This window comes from Halichoerus grypus, chromosome 5, assembly GCF_964656455.1.
Source record: "Halichoerus grypus chromosome 5, mHalGry1.hap1.1, whole genome shotgun sequence".
NCBI lineage: Eukaryota > Metazoa > Chordata > Mammalia > Carnivora > Phocidae > Halichoerus > Halichoerus grypus.
Genome location: NC_135716.1, coordinates 77501369 through 77517725, shown reverse-complemented (window position 1 = coordinate 77517725; position 16357 = coordinate 77501369). Strand labels below are relative to the sequence as shown.

The following is a 16357-nucleotide window of genomic DNA, read 5'->3' as shown; positions in this document are numbered from 1 at the left end:
CTGAAATTAGTGAATTTGATATTAGTGGTCATGTGCAAAAAATATATTAGAACATTTAGCAAAAATATAAGAGGTTGAAATAAGAAGGACAAGAAAAGAGATTTGGAGGGTAAACTGTGCAGGCCTAATAGCCAAAGATATTTCAAAAGGAAAAAAATATATATATTATACAATATTTAAGGAATATATAATTATTAAAGAATATGAGATTCACATCCCCCTTTGTTGAAGAAAAGTATAAATCTGTGAATTGAAATTACTCACTAAGTTTGAGACTGAGTTGATAAGAAAAGTTACCATCTAGACATATTCTGACCTAATAATATATATAAATGGAATGATTTGGGTATATTTATACAGTGGTAAGAAGCAAAGATAAATGGATGATATAATGTGACAAATGACATGCAAAATGAAAAGAAAGTCCAACTCCTTAACACCCTAAGATATTCCACCACTTCACTGTCTACACAAACACACAGCAACACGGCTCTCTAAGTGACATACAAGTCCCATGTCCATCTTTTAGGTCTTATGCCTTCTACCTACCAAGAATAATAAAGTACAGTTATCCAAAACTCAATTGCATTTACAATATTACAGTTTTGGAAAGATTAATTTCAATGTATTTGTGCATTTAGGAGAGGATTTTTGTTGTAGTTTCTATTAAAGAAAGAGCATTCTTACTAGGGCTCAAGACCACAAATTAGGATCTTAATAATAAGAATGCTTCAGATATTCAAGATTCCCTCCTCCCCTTGCCTGTTAAATCTTTGCAATGCATTTTCCATAACAAATATCACCAATAACAAATGCATTACAATTTAAGTAATGAGAGGATCTCTCCTTTGGGTCTTGAGATGTCTGATAGTACATTGGAGCCACAGGACTGAAGGAGAAGGAGGGTGGCAGAGGCAGGGTGCCTTCATTTGGTACCTGCTCACTGTCTGTGCCATGCACGTGTCCTCTGGGTGTTCAAAGGAGACCGTGCACACAGAGAAAAGAGCTGAGGCTTTCAGGTTGGCTATATATAGGTTTAAATCCCAGCTGGGGGACCCCAGAATATGCATTTAACATCCAGGAACCTCATTTTCTTCAAATGTGAAGTGGGGACAATGATACCCACCTTGAAAGACTCATAAAGACTATGAGATAGGCAGGTGTTATGTATGAATCACCTATCACAGGGCTGGTGGTGTGAGCATCTAGAACAGGCATATGTGGGCATAATGGGACCAAAGCTTTTGCTTCCTGGACTTGAATCATCACTTCCATCCACAGCACAGCTATTTTCATCATCATGGCCCACACCCTGCCATCCCATCTATTTTTTCCTCTACTCAGTGGGCTCAATGCCCAGTCTGAAGATGGCAGAAAAAGCAAGAGGACTGTTACTACTTGCCATACATCTTGTTTTTCACATTGCATCCCTGCATCCCATGTTTTGGAGAGCTGAAAATATTTCATTATTCCTGGCCATAATCACCAAGAATTTGAGGTGAGGGAAAGTACACCTCCTTCTCACTGTACTAAATGACTTTCTTCTCTGCCCCATAAAATCCACCATAGAGAAAAAGGAAACTGCAACTCAGATGTCACTGTGTTTTTGGTTCAACACTCTCTCCTATTTCTAGTACTTGCTTTTCCCACTCAGGAATGCTTGGGGCTAATAACATCTCTCCTGTGAATGCCAAGTACTACTTCTATGATGGCAGCTGCCTTTGTCTTCTTAGAGAACATCGGCGCTCCCCCAGGTCCATAGCCTCTATACATGGCGGGCACAAGGCCACTGTGGCCTGTGTGTTGGTAGAGGCAGAAGAGACAAAAGTGTGGTATCATGTGAGAGGTATGTGCTCACATGTGGGACCACAGCATGTTCAGCTCAGAACCATCAAGTTCTTAGTTCATTTCTAGGTGTCAGCTGACATGCATCCTCTTCCTAGCCCTAGGTTACCACTTACTCCAAGTTATCTGACACTCTTGAGCCATATTCTCACTTATTAAAGGAGAGTTAGAGCCACATTTCTTAAGAGGTATTGTGGTGACAAAATAGATGCATACAAAGCACCTTAGATAGAGTTTGGCTTATAAAAGGTGATATGGTAGACGTGGCAAATTATGTTATATCACTAGAGAAAGTTCTCTATCAGGACATCCCCAAATTTCCATGAACATGGGTGCAATATCGTATGGAGACTAAATAGTCTAAATTAGCTGAGCTACTATGACTTTTTTCTCCTCTTTGTGTTCAGCTGACCCCCAGGAAGCAGATATATCCAGTACCAAATGACTGGAGTTTGATGTTGGGCATAGTCATCTGAAGGGCAAGGAGAACTAGAGACCAGATTGATCACCAAGTTCCACCCCATTCTGCTGGGCCCTCCCCGCTCTCCCAGGCCCCTCCCTGCCTCTGACAACCCCTCCCCACTCTGCTGGGCCCCTCCCCCCCTGACAAGCCCCTCCCCACTCTGAGGAGACTGGATCCAAATGGAGGAGGGGAGGTGGAACGCCTTCCGGTAGTCCTCTCCAACATCCGTTTGATTCCTAAAGGTTAGAAGACCTGCTGTCGTGTGTTTTCCTCCGTGCACCTTTGTTGAAGGAGCCTAATCTTTGATGTTAGAAATCACACAAGCGCGCACACATGCAAATTTAGACAGGGCTAACGGTGTGCTCACTGACCTTCACAGCAGTCTTGCCACACTCGCAGATCGACCTGAGGTATCTCACTGCAGCTCAGGTAATCCTGCGGGTATTGTGCCTTCACGAAGACATCGGCCTGGACTTGCTGGATGTTGTCACCATTGTCACAGAGCACGCGGCCCAGTGACGCCTGCTTCAGCTGAGTGAGCTGTGCGGGAGTGAACACCCCGGGGTTCTCATACCAGAACCTGGTGGTCAGCAAGGAGAGGCACAGAGTGAGGGTCTTGGAGGGAGCACTGCACTGAGCTGCGTGCGGAGTGGAGATAATAGCACAGAGGAGCTCAGCAAAAGAGAAGCATATGGAAAGGATTATGTTTGTTCTCCAACTAAGCATGTTTGAACTGCCTCCAATATTTATAAAGTTCTTAAATCCCATGCTTTTGAACTATCGGTTTCTCTTCAAGTTTTACAAAATGATTCAAAGTAAAGCTTTGTAAAGTTTTAAAAGATTTTTTAAAAGCACGTTTTCTAATCTAAAGTTCCATAAACTGGTCTTAGAAATTACCTGAACAGTTTAATATTGACATGTTTGCCTAAAAGGGAAATGTTGCTTTGTAATTATTAATACACACTAGTTTATTTTATCTATTGGTTAATTAGAATGAACACATTCGGTTTCAAATGAAACCATACAGTTTAAAAACATTATTAAAGTGAGCCCTTGTTCATTCCTTCAGGAAGTATTTCAGTACCATATGCCAAGCACTTTTCTCATGCTAAGAATACAACATATGATAGGAAGCAAAACACTGTTGCCACTCACATGGCATATGGGTTGACTTGTGTCCCCTCAAAATTTATATTCTGAAATCCTAGCCCCCAGTACTTCAGAATGTGACTTTATTTGGAGACAGGTCCATTAAAGAGGTAGTTAAGTAAAAATAAGTCATTAGAGTGTCATGGGGGAATTAAGGTCATAATCCAATATGATTAGTGTCCTTATAAGGAAAGGAAATATGGACACAGACAGGTACAGAGGGGAGACTATGTGGAGAGAAAGGGAGAAGTTGGCCATCTACAAGACAAGGAGAAAGGTCGCTGTAGGGACCAACACTCCCAACCTTCACCTAGACTCCAGGACTGTGAGACAATACATTTGTAATTTAAGCCACTCAGTCTTTTGGATTTTATGGTAACCCTAGTAAACTAATACAAATGAGGAAGACAGCTTACATCAAAAAAACCAAAGCTTTCCCAAATTTATTTACTTTTTAACTACTATCAATTGAACATAGCCCAACTATGTGTGGCAATAAATCCAGAGTGCTAAAACTAATTTATAAAAATTAAAATGAAATATTATACTATGAATGTTTGCCAGTATGCAATTAAAAGAATTAAATCTGTTCCTACTTTCTTTATAATTCATAAATAGAAGAGATTGGGAAGAAAAATTTAAGTAAAGAATAATTTTTAGTATAACTTTAATTAAAAACTAAGTTCTAGGGGACCCCTGGGTGGCTCAGCCTTCAGCTCAGATCCCAGAGTCCTGGGATCAAGTCCCTCATCGGGCTACCTCCTCGGCAGGGAGTCTAATTCTCCCTCTGCCTGCCACTCTCCCTGCTTGTGCTCTCTCTCTCTCTTCCCCTCTCTGACAAATAAATAAAAAATCTTAAAAAAAAAATAAGTTCTAGATAGTGTTTTAAGTCATATAGAGATATAGATATAGATATGTAGATATAGATACACACATCTCTGCAATAATACAAAAGGTTGTATTGTCAAACAGGTTCACAAGACTCCTAGCTCTTACTCAAGACTATATTAATGATTCAGAAGATACAGCGAGTGCCCTGGAACACATTTGGTTCAAGTAAGAGAGGAGAGCTAATAGTGTGTCCTATGCCAACCCAGTGGGGGCTGCTTAGTTTTTCAGTTTTCTTAGTTTTTATACTTGGTTAGCCTTGCAAGAAAGATATTACATGAACTTACATCTCCAGCCAGCTGTCTGTCATAATTTCATAAAGTCAAGTTGATTTACAATAAACACTTCAGACAAACCAAGAGATCTTTAGGAAGAATTCCCAGTTATCTTTCTGCTTACCTTAGCATACTTTTGCAAGGAGGTCTAGTATTGGGTCAACAGATCTTCCATGAGGATGAAGAGATACAGCTGCCTGCCTGCTGTCAACTCCTGCCTGCCAACATCATTCACAGTTGCCACAATCTACGAGCCCTAGGTACTACTGTTAATCAGACTTCACAGATGAGGCAACAGGTTTCAGGTGTTATGCTTCTTAAGGTTAAATAGTTTCGAGTAGGTGTGCCCAGATTTAAACACAGGGTAGTAAGTCTAGTGCATCCTTTTAACCACTGACTTCTATGCCTTTCCTAGACAGTCTATTTCTTTTTTTTTTACAAAGATTTATAAAAATTTACAAAAAGGAATGCTATCTGGTATTATCAGTAGTCAGAAAAATTCTGTGACCAGATACTATTTGTTATTTCTCATATTCAAAATATTTTAAATCATAGAAAGCATGGACTCACACTCATAATGTTATTGTACACCTATATTTTGGGGCAAAAAAACAATTTTGTTAGCTTTGATAAGTATAACAGATAATTCTTCACCTATCTCCATCTCTTAGCCGCTGAAACTGGGTAACAAACAGGCACATAAGTGTTGGTCCCACTCTCGTACCAGGGATCAGGTCTTCAACCATGAGGGCGGGCCAGAAGTCAATGTCACCTGGTGAGCCATACAACCTGAAACAAAGACGTGCAGATGTCACATGCTGGGGTGTGAAAGTGACAATGACAGTATTATTTATACAAATGACTACAGAGCATTTTTTTAAATTTATACACACTAAAAAGAAAGGCAGAGATTATTAGTATTCCCATTTCACAGGTAATACTTTGAGATGATAGAAGAATTCAGGGATCACCTAGCTGGCCAGGGAACAGAGCAGTGACCTAACCAAGAGCATTTAACCCCAGTCATGTAATATCCACTGTGTTCTTCTTTATAATTACTCTATAAGTATATGGAATATAACTCGTGTGTGTGTGTGTGTGTGTGTGTGTGTGTGTGTGTGTGTGTGTGTAGATCTATATCCAACTAATTCGTTCAGAAATAAGTAACAAATAAACTAATTAGTTAACTATTAAAAAATGTCCACGTCAGTGTATATGGTAAGTAGGTTAAACAGAGTGAAAAAATAATCTGTGGAAATAATATAATGTGTTAGATAAATTTTCTCTTGCTAAAAAGACAATGATACTTGATTTGGGATCTGAATTGATTTTTTAAAATTAAAAAATGTCATAATGTAAATGACAATTAAGCAAACAGCTTTGGATACACCATCCATTTAAAGAAAGAAAATTAGACCAGTACCCGTGAAACTCCTTGTGAGAGCCGCTGAGACTGTTTTCTCCCTGTCCCTAAGGATAAACATGGGAACAACTTGATCTGTCCCATATGTTACTTTAACATTTTATTTCATGTGTATGATTCCACAGACTGCATATAGTTCAGCTTCATATGTTTTAAGCTTGACACAGATGGAAACATCATGTTCGTACTTCCTTTGTTTCACTTAACAGTTTATTTGGAGATTCATTCCTGTTGTTGCATACATCTGCATCCTTTTCTCTGCTCTATTGTAGCCCATTGGATATTCTCCCAATTTAGTTGTCTGTTCTACTGGTGATGAATATTGGTGGTGTTTTCAGCTTTTCACTATAAACGTTCTCATACATGTTTCTTAATACAGAAAAAGGTCTTTCTAGGCCAGGCATCAGCAAATTTTTACAACAAAGGATAAGATTGTAAATATTTTCAGCATTGTTGGCTACATTTTGCAATTACTCAACTCTTACCTTTTTCACAAAAGCAGCCAAAGACAACACATAAAAAATGGACACAGTTTTGTTCCAATAAACCTTTACTTAGAAAATCAGGCAGTGGGTTAGATTTGGTCAGTGGGCTGTGGTTTGCAGATCCCTGCTATAGAATATGCTGATGCTAAAGTTTCAAATGCTGAGTGTGGAGCATGACATTTTTAATTTTAATAGATAATGCCAAACTGCTGTCTAAAACATATGTATAGTTCATACTCTCATAATGAGCATACAGAAGTTCTCTGTGATGCATATCTTCAATTTTAATAGATAGTGTCCTTGGCATATTGAATTTATTCTTCAATTTTTTTTTTTTTTGTTTAGTCAAAGCTCTTTGCTGCTGCCTTTCTTCTCCTTCCCCCACCTCCTCCTTCCTTCCCCTCCCCCTTGTACCCCTCTCTATCCTCCCCCTCCTGCTCCTTCTCCTCCTGCTTCTTCTCCTCCTCCTGCATTTCTTTTCTTAATTTCTGATGATAGCTGGGCTTTTTATATCTCCAAGTACTTGTTTGAGTGTTTGAGTGCTTGTTTAATTCAGATTCAAGTGTTGTATTATAGATTCCTTCTGTTTCATTTTTTTTTCCCTGGAAGAATTTTTCTCTGAAATGTTTTGATTTGCATTTTTGTTTTCTTGCTACATAGCTTTATTTGAAATAAGCTTTCTCTCTCTCTCTCTCTCTCTCTCTTATTCCTAGGCATTTCATGAAATGGCTTTCTAGTTCAGTACCATACTCTTCTGTCACTGCAGTGAAGTATAGCATCTTTGATTGAGGTATTGGTGGCAATGGGAGACAGTAGGCATTGATGGGTTTTATTTCTCTTCCATTCTTACAGCATTCTTAATTTCACTTCATTCTGCTTTAGTTTCCTATCGTATCTGAAGGGGTGCTATCCCTTCTCTACTTATCTTCTGTCCCCAAAACATGGCTAACTCTGGTTACTTTCTGCCATGTGACTGGTGTTGTGGACTCCTGGGTTCCAGAGCTACATTTGGTGATTTAACGCTTATTGTTGACCTGTGTCCTTCTAGAGAGATTTTTTTTTTCTCAAAGTTCATCTATATACCCTGCTCCTCTTTCTAATGTCCACAAAGATTTTTAAATTCTCCATCCTTCTCTCCATGCCCACAGACTTGCTGTGGAAGTGGAGCTTCGATGGCAGCTCTGTTGGAACTCGCTGATTTTCAGACTTAAAATAATTTGAAATTCATGCCATTCTTGTCTCCTACTAATTCTAAATGTATGAGTCATGTGTTATTTGGTGTGTCCTCTTCATCAGCCTCATAGTTTTGTAGGAGGCCATGTTAAAAGATTTAAAATCAAATGACCATTTGTTATTTTTCTAAGACTAACTTGAAATTATACCTACTTTGTAAAATTTGTGCTAATCTGATGGGAGTGAAATAGTGTTTCATTATGATTTTTCATTATCCTGATTATTTTGTTGAGCATCTGCTATATATTGATTGGGCAATCTTTTTTTTTTTTTTTTTCACATAAAATGCCTATTTATACCACGTCTTTTTCCCATTTTTTCTATTGGGTTATGATTTTCTGTCTTACTTTAGGAGTTCTGTATATATTCTGGATGCTAATGCATTGTTATCTATGTTCAAATGTATTTCTCAAATTTGGGACTTTTTTTTAAGATTTTTTTTTTCAAAGAGATTGAAACAAGTGAAATTTTAATTAGCAATAATTGCACCTCGGATAAACCTCATTGCCTACGATACTGCCACTGCACAAAGCTTAAAACAAGTGAAATTTTAATAAAATGCCTTATTTAACCCAATTCACACAAAATGTCACTTCAACATGCAATCAATTTTAAAAATCATCAGTGAGATACTTCATGGTCTTTTGTTTCTATTAAGTCTCTGAAATCCAATGTATTTTTATACACACAGCACATCCTCCAGTTGGACTGGCCAGATCGCAAGTGCCCCACATGACAAGTGGCCACCACGTTGGACGGCGCAGATCCAGCTTAAGAGCAAGGCTCCCACTAGCTGGCAACAGGGCCGAGGGCAAGTCCTTGGTTCTTCCCCCATGGGTTTGCTCATCTGATGCCAGATGACTCTTCCAGCCCCAAAGGTCTGTGGAGTTCTCTTTCTTAGAAATAGCTGTATTATATCGTTTTTAAAATAACAGATGCAGAGATGGATGAAAGAATTAATGAATAAGTGACCAGGTCAATTATGGGTTACAGTCGCCGATGCCATCATTTGGCTGAGAACAGGAGCAGTGGGAGCAAGCTTGTTGTGGTAACTTGTATGGATGAGAACGTATCCTTACAGCAGCTATAGAAACTGGTAAGACGCTGCGGTTATCCACACACATGGAGAAGACGTGCTTATACACGAGCTTTCCAAATGTATCAAGTATGTCGGTGATAAGGACAAATTTGCTTGGGTAGAAGGGGGAGGGGCAAAGGGAAAGGGAGAGAGAGAGAATCCCAAGCAGACTCCACACTGAGTGCAGAGTCCAAGGCAGGACTCAATCCCAGGGTCCTGATATCATGACCTGAGCCAAAATCAAGTCAGATGCTTAACCGACTGAGCCACACAGGTGACCCAATCGGACTGTTTGTATTAATTACTCTCATTATGTCAGACTTTGATGAAAATAGTGTCTTCCTTTTAAGGTCAATTTTATCAATTTTTTATAGTTTTTTTATACTTTTTTTTTTTTGCTTTTAATATAATTATATTTTTTCAATATCTATTTTTTTAATTTTATTATGTTAATTATCATACATTACATCATTACTTTTTGATGTAGTGTTACATGATTCATTGTTTGCATATAACACCCATTGATCCATTCAGTACCTGCCCTCTTTAATACCCATCAGAAGGCTAACCTATCCCCCTACACCCCCTTCGATCTAGAACCCGCAGTTTGTTTCTCAGAGTCCATAGTCACTCATGGTTCATCTCCCCTTCCGATTTACCACCTTCATTTTTCCCTTCCTGCTACCTTGTGTTTTTTTGTTTTTTTTTTTTAACATATAATGTATTATTTGTTTCAGAGGTACAGTTCTGTGATTCAATAGTCTTACACAATTCACAGCACTCACCATAGCACATACCCTCCCCAATATCTATCATCCAGCCACTCCATCCTTCCCATGCCCCACCACTCCAGCAACCCTCAGTTTGTTTCCTGAGTTAAGAATTCCTCATATCAGTGAGATCATATGATACATGTCTTTCTCTGATTGACTTATTTCCATCAGCATAATACCCTCCAGTTCCATCCACGTCGGTTCAAATGGCAAGATTTCATTCCTTTTGATGGGTCTGTAATATTTCATTGTATATATATACCACCTTTTCTTTACCCATTCATCTATCAATGGACGTCTTGGTTTTTTACACAGTTTGGCTATTGTGGACAATGCTGCTATAAACATCGGGGTGCACGTACCCCTTCGGATCCCTACATTTGTATCTTTGGGGTAAATACCCAGTAGTGCAATTGCTGCATTGTATGGTAGCTCTATTTTCAACTTTTTGAGGAACCTCCATACTGATTCCAGAGTGGCTGCACCAGCTTGCATTCCCACCAACAGTGTAGGAGTGTTCCCCTTTCTCTGCATCCCCACCAACATCTGTCATTTCCTGACCTGTTAATTTTACCCATTCCGACTGGTGTGAGGTGGTATCTCATTGAGGTTTTGATTTGGATTTCCCTGATGCCGAGCAATGTTCAGCACTTTTTCATGTGTCTGTTGGCCATTTGGATGTCTTCTTTGGAAAAAATCTGTTCATGTCTTCTGCCAATTTCTTGATTGGATCATTTGTTCTTTGGGTGTTGAGTTTGATAAGTTCTTTATAGATTTTGGATACTAGCCCTTTATCTGATATGTCATTTGCAAATATCTCCTCCCATTCTGTCAGTTGTCTTTTGGTTTTGTTGACTATTTGCTTTGCTGTGCAGAAGCTTTTTGTTTTGATGAAGTCCCAATAGTTCATTTTGGCCCTTGCTTCCCTTCCCTTTGGCAATGTTTCTCGGAAGAAGTTCCTGCAGGTGAGGTCGAAGAGGTTGCTGCTTGTGTTCTCTTCAAAGATTTTCCTGGAATCCTCTCTCAAATTCAGATCTTTCAACTATTTTGAGTCTATTTTTGTGTGTGGTGTAAGGAAATGGTCCAGTTTCATTCTTCTGCAAGTGGCTGTCCAATTTTCCCAACACCATTTGTTGAAGAGACTGTCTTTTTTCCATTGGACATTCTTTCCTGCTTTGTCAAAGATTAGTTGACCATAGAGTTCAGGGTCCATTTCTGGGCTCTCTATTCTGTTCCATTGATCTATCTGTCTGATTTTGTGCCAGTACCATACTGTCTTGATGATGACAGCTTTGTAATAGAGCTTGAAGTCGGAATTGTGATGCCACCAGCTTTGCTTTTCTTTTTCAACAGTCCTCTGGCTATTCAGGGTCTTTTCTGGTTCCATACAAATTTTAGGATTATTTGTTCCATTTCTTTGAAAAAAGTGGATGGTCTTTTGATAGGGATTGTATTGAATGTGTAGATTGCTCTAGGTAGCATTGACATCTTCACAATATTTGTTCTTCCAATCCATGAGCATGGAACGTTTTTCCATTTCTTTGTCTCTTCCTCAATTTCTTTCATGAGTATTTTAGAGTTTTCTGAGTACAGAGTCTTTGCCTCTTTGGTTAGATTTATTCCTAGGTATCTTATGGTTTTGGGTGCAATTGTAAATGGGATCAACTCCTTAATTTCTCTTTCTTCTGTCTTATTGTTGGTGTATAGGAATGCCACTGATTTCTGTGCATTGATATTATATCCTGCCACTTTGCTGAATTCCTGTATGAGTTCTAGCAGTTTTGGGGTGAAGTCTTTTGGGTTTTCCACATAAAGTATCATATCATCTGCAAAGATTGAGAGTTTGACTTCTTCCTTGCCGATTCAGATGCCTTTTATTTCTTTTTGTTGTCTGATTGCTGTGGCTAGGACTTCTAATACTATGTTGAATAGCAGTGGTGATAGTGGACATCCTTGCCGCGTTCCTGACTTTGGGGGGAAAGCTCTCAGTTTTTCCGCATTGAGAATGATATTTGCTGTGGGTTTTTCATAGATGGCTTTTATGATATTGAGGTATGTAACCTTTATCCCTATACTCTGAAGAGTTTTGATCAAGAAAGGATGCTGTACTTTGTCAAATGCTTTTTTGGCGTCTATTGAGAGGATCATCTGGTTCTTGTTTTTTGTTTTATTAATGTATTGTATCACATGATTGATTTGCAGATGTTAAACCAACCTTGCAGCCCAGGGATAAATCCAACTTGGTCGTGATGAATAATCCTTTTAATGTACTGTTGGATCCTATTGGCTAGTATTTTGGCGAGAATTTTTGCAACCAGGTTCATCAAGGATATTGGTCTGTAATTCTCCTCTGTGATGGGGTGTTTGTCTGGTTTTGGGATAAAGGTAACGGTGGCCTCATAAAACGAGTTTGGAGGTTTTCCTTCCATTTTGATTTTTTGGAACACTTTCAGAAGAATAGGTATTAATTCTTCTTGAAATGTTTGGTAGAATTCCCCTGGGAAGCCATCTGGCCCTGGGCTCTTGTTTGTTGGGAGATTTTTGATGACTGCTTCAATGTCCTTAGTGGTTATAGGTCTGTTCAGGTTTTCTATTTCTTCCTCGTTCAGTTTTGGGTGTTGACACATCACTAGGAATGAATCCATTTCTTCCAGATTGTCTAATTTGCTGGCATATAGTTGCTCATAATATGTCCTTATAATTGCTTGTACTTCTTTGGTGTTGGTTGTGATCTCTCCTCTTTCGTTCATGATTTTATTTATTTGGGTCATTTCTCTTTTCTTTTTGATAAGTCTGGCCAGGGGTTTATCAATCTTGTTAATTCTTTCAAAGAACAAGCTCCTAGTTTCATTAATCTGTTCTACTGTTCTTTTGGTTTCTATTTCATTGATTTCTGCTCTGATCTTTATTATTTCTCTTCTCCTACTAGGTTTAGGCTTTATTTGCTGTTATTTCTCCAGCTCCTTTACATGTAGGGTTAGGTTGTGTATTTGAGACCTTTCTTGTTTCTTGAGAAGGGCTTGTATTGCTATATACTTTCCTCTTAGGACTGCCTTGGCTGCATCCCAAAGATTTTGAACAGTTGTGTTTTCATTTTCATTTGTTTCCATGAATTTTTTAAAATCTTCTTTAATTTCCTGGTTGACCCATTCATTCTTTAGTAGGATGCTCTTTAGCCTCCATCTATTTGAGTACTTTCTGACTTTCCCCTTGTGATTGAGTTCTAGTTTCAAAGCATTGTGGTCTGAAAATATGCAGGGAATGATCCCAATCTTATGATACCAGTTGAGACCTGATTTGTGACCTAGGATGTGATCTATTCTGGAGAATGTTCCATGGGCACTAGAGAAGAATGTGTATTCTGTTGCTTTGGGATGGAATGTTCTGAATATATCTGTGAAGTCCATTTGGTCCAGTGTGTCATTTAAAGTCTTTATTTCCTTGTTGATCTTTACTTAGATGATCTGTCCATTTCAGTGAGGGGGTTGTTAAAGTCCCGCACTATTATTGTATTGTTGTCAATGTGTTTCTTTGCTTTTGTTATTAATTGCCTTATATAATTGGCTGCTCCCATGTTAGGGGCATAGAGATTTATAATTGTTAGATTTTCTTGTTGGATAGACCCATTAAGTTTGATATAGTGTCCTTCCTCATCTCTTATTATAGTCTTTGATTTAAAATCTAATTTGTCTGATATAAGGATTGCCACCCCAGCTTTCTTTTGGTGTCCATTAGCATGGAAAATTGTTTTCCACCCCCTCACGTTCAATCTGGGGGTGTCTTTGGGTCTAAAATGAGTCTCTTGCAGGTAACATATTGATGGGTCTTGTTTTTTTTATCCAATCTGATACCCTGTGTCTTTTGATTGAGGCACTTAGCCCATTTACATTCAGGGTAACTATCGAAAGATATGAATTTAGTGCCATTGTATTGCCTGTAAGGTGACTGTTACTGTATATTGTCTTGTTCCTTTCTGGTCTATGTTACTTTTAGGCTCTCTCTTTGCTTAGAGGATCCCTTTCAATATTTCTCGTAGGGCTGGTTTTGTGTTTGCAAATTCCTTTAGTTTTTGTTTGTCCTGGAAGCTTTTTATCTCTCCTTCTATTTTCAATGACAGCCTAGCTGGATATAGTATTCTTGGCTGTGTATTTTTCTCATTTAGTGCTCTGAATATATCATGCCAGTCCTTTTGGCCTTCCAGGTCTCTGTGGATAGGTCTGTTGACAATCTAATGTTTTTACCATTATAGGTTACAGACCTCTTGTCCAGAGCTGCTTTCAGGATTTTCTCTTTGTCTCTGAGACTCGTAAGTTTTACTATTAGATGTCAGGGTGTTGACCTATTTTTATCGAGTTTGAGGGGTGTTCTCTGTGCCTCCTGGATTTTGATGCCTGTTCCTTCCCCAAATTCGGGAAGTTCTCTGCTATAATTTGCTCCAATATACCTTCTGCCCCTCTCTCTCTTTCTTCTTCTTCTGGGATCCCAATTATTCTAATGTCGTTTTTTCTTATGGTACTGCTTATCTCTCAAATTCTGCCCTCGTGATCCAGTAGTTATCTCTCTTTTTCTCAGCTTCTTTGTTCTCCACCATTTGATCTTCTATATCACTAAATCTCTCTTCTGCCTCATTTATCCTAGCAGTTAGAGCCTCCATTTTTGATTGCACCTCATTAATAGTCTTTTTGATTTTGACTTGGTTAGATTTTAGTTCTTTTATTTCTCCGGAGGGTTTCTCTAATATCTCCATGCTTTTTCAACCCCAGCTGGTATCTTTAAAATCATCATTCTGAACTCTAGTTCCAACATCATACTAATGTCCATATTGATTAGGTCCCTGGCAGTCGGTACTGCCTCTTGTTCTTTTTGTTGAGGTGATTTTTTCCATCTTGTCATTTTGTCCAGAGGAGAATAGATGAATGAGAGAACAAAATGTTAACAGGGTAACAATGTCCCCAGAAAATACACACTAAACAAATCAGAAAAGACCTGAAACCAGGGGATAAGAAAGGGAAAGAAAGAAAAAAGAAAAAGATAAAAACAAACAAAAACAAAACAAAACAAAAACAGAGTATGATCAAATATGATCAGGCTGGTGCATAGATCAGTGCCACACACTAGATTTTGGGCGTATTTTGGTCTGTTAGAAGAAAGTGCCTCCCAAAATTTTAAAGAAAGAAAAACTTATATATGTACAAAAATAAGGGTCAATATGATGAAGGGATGGAATATGACTGTAAAGATTAACATTATAAAAAATTTTATAAAAGGAATTGATAAGGTCAGAAGTGGTTGAAAGAAGAAAGAAGAGGAATTAAAAAAAAGGGGGGGGAAGAGAATGTGATCAGGCAGAAGACTAGAACAAAGCCATACACTAGAGATTTAGGGTATATTTTGATCTGTTAGAAGAAACTGTATCCCAAAATTTTAAAGAGAGAATAACTTATATATATACCAAAAATAAGGTTAACTACTATGAAGGGATAGAATATGACTCTAAAAATGTAAAATAAAAAAGATTTTTTTAAAAAGGGATTGATAAGATTTGGGTTGAAAAAGGGAAAAAGAAAAATTAAAAAAAAAGAAAAAGAAAAAAAAATTAAAAAATTAGCTTTGAAAGACTAAAGAATCATGGGAAAAAAGCCATGAATTTTCAGTAAACTTGGTCTTGGCTGATGGTTCTTGCTGATCTTCTGGGGGAGGGGCCTGGTGCTGTGGTTCTCAAATGTCTTTGCTGGAGGTGGAATTGCCTGCCCTTGCCCAGTCCGGGGTAAGTAACCTGCTCAGGTTTGCTCTTGGGAGCCTTTGTTCCCTGCAAGCTTTCCGCACAGCTTTGGAGGAAGAGACTGAAATGGCGGCCTCCCAATCTCTGTCCCGGAGGAGCCGAGAACTCCATGCCCCACTCCTCAGTGCACCCCTAGAGAAAAGCAGTCAGTCACTCCCGTCTCCCTGGTCTCCGGCCGCACTCCGTGCTCACCTGGCCTGTGACCGAGCATTTCTATCTCTGGCACCTGACCCCATTTGGAGTCTCCCAACCCAGCAGAGTCCTGCAGTGCAGTCCCATGCCACTCCTCCCGGGGGAGGAAGGGAAGTCTCCCCAGATCTGCCACTGTTGGGTCCCTGCTGGAGGAGCAGTGGTCCGACTGTACCGCAGATCACGGTTTATGGCAACCCCCACCTGAGAGCCCACTCCTCAGCTCCGTTTCTGCAGCCAGCTTCCCCGCTCCGATACCTGGGAGCTCTGCTGCACTCAGGCACCCCCGGTCTTTCAGTGACCCCGAGGGTCCTGAGACCACACTGTCCCGCCAGGGTTCCACCCCCAGCTTAGCCACTGGAGCGATGTCCCTCACGGAGCAGACTTCTAAAAGTTCCTATTTTGTGCTCCGCAGCTCTATCACTTGCCAGAAGCGGCTGATGGAGGCCCCCTCCCCCGCCGTCTATCTTCCCGAATATCGCCTCAGATTCACTTCTCCACACATCCTACCTTCCAGAAAGTGGTCTCTTTTCTGTTCAGAGAGATGTTGCTATTCTTTTCTTTGATCTCCTGTTGAGTTTGTAGGTGTTCAGAATGGTTTGATCACTATCTAGCTGAATTCCTGGGACCAGATGAAATTTTGGTCTCCTACTCCTCTGCCATCTTGCTCCTCCCCCTCCATAGGTGGTTTTTTTTAATTTAAAGTAAAAAACCATTTTCTTCCCCAATGCTGTAAAGATATTCTCTTTTATATTTTTTAAAGTTTTAAACTTT

General features: G+C 39.2%; 1 protein-coding gene and 1 pseudogene across 1 annotated transcript in view; both read right to left on the bottom strand.

Moving 5' to 3' along the window:
• Window positions 1-16357, bottom strand: part of PXDNL (peroxidasin like) — a 489791-nt gene that overhangs the window by 47111 nt on the left and 426323 nt on the right. The window contains exons 18-19 of the mRNA XM_078072396.1: window positions 5275-5409; window positions 2680-2888 (exon numbers count right to left, since the gene is read on the bottom strand). Of these exons, the coding sequence (XP_077928522.1) occupies window positions 2680-2888; window positions 5275-5409 (344 nt within the window). The remainder of the gene's footprint in view (window positions 1-2679; window positions 2889-5274; window positions 5410-16357) is intronic.
• On the bottom strand, window positions 8174-8295 carry LOC118546424 (U4 spliceosomal RNA; annotated as a pseudogene).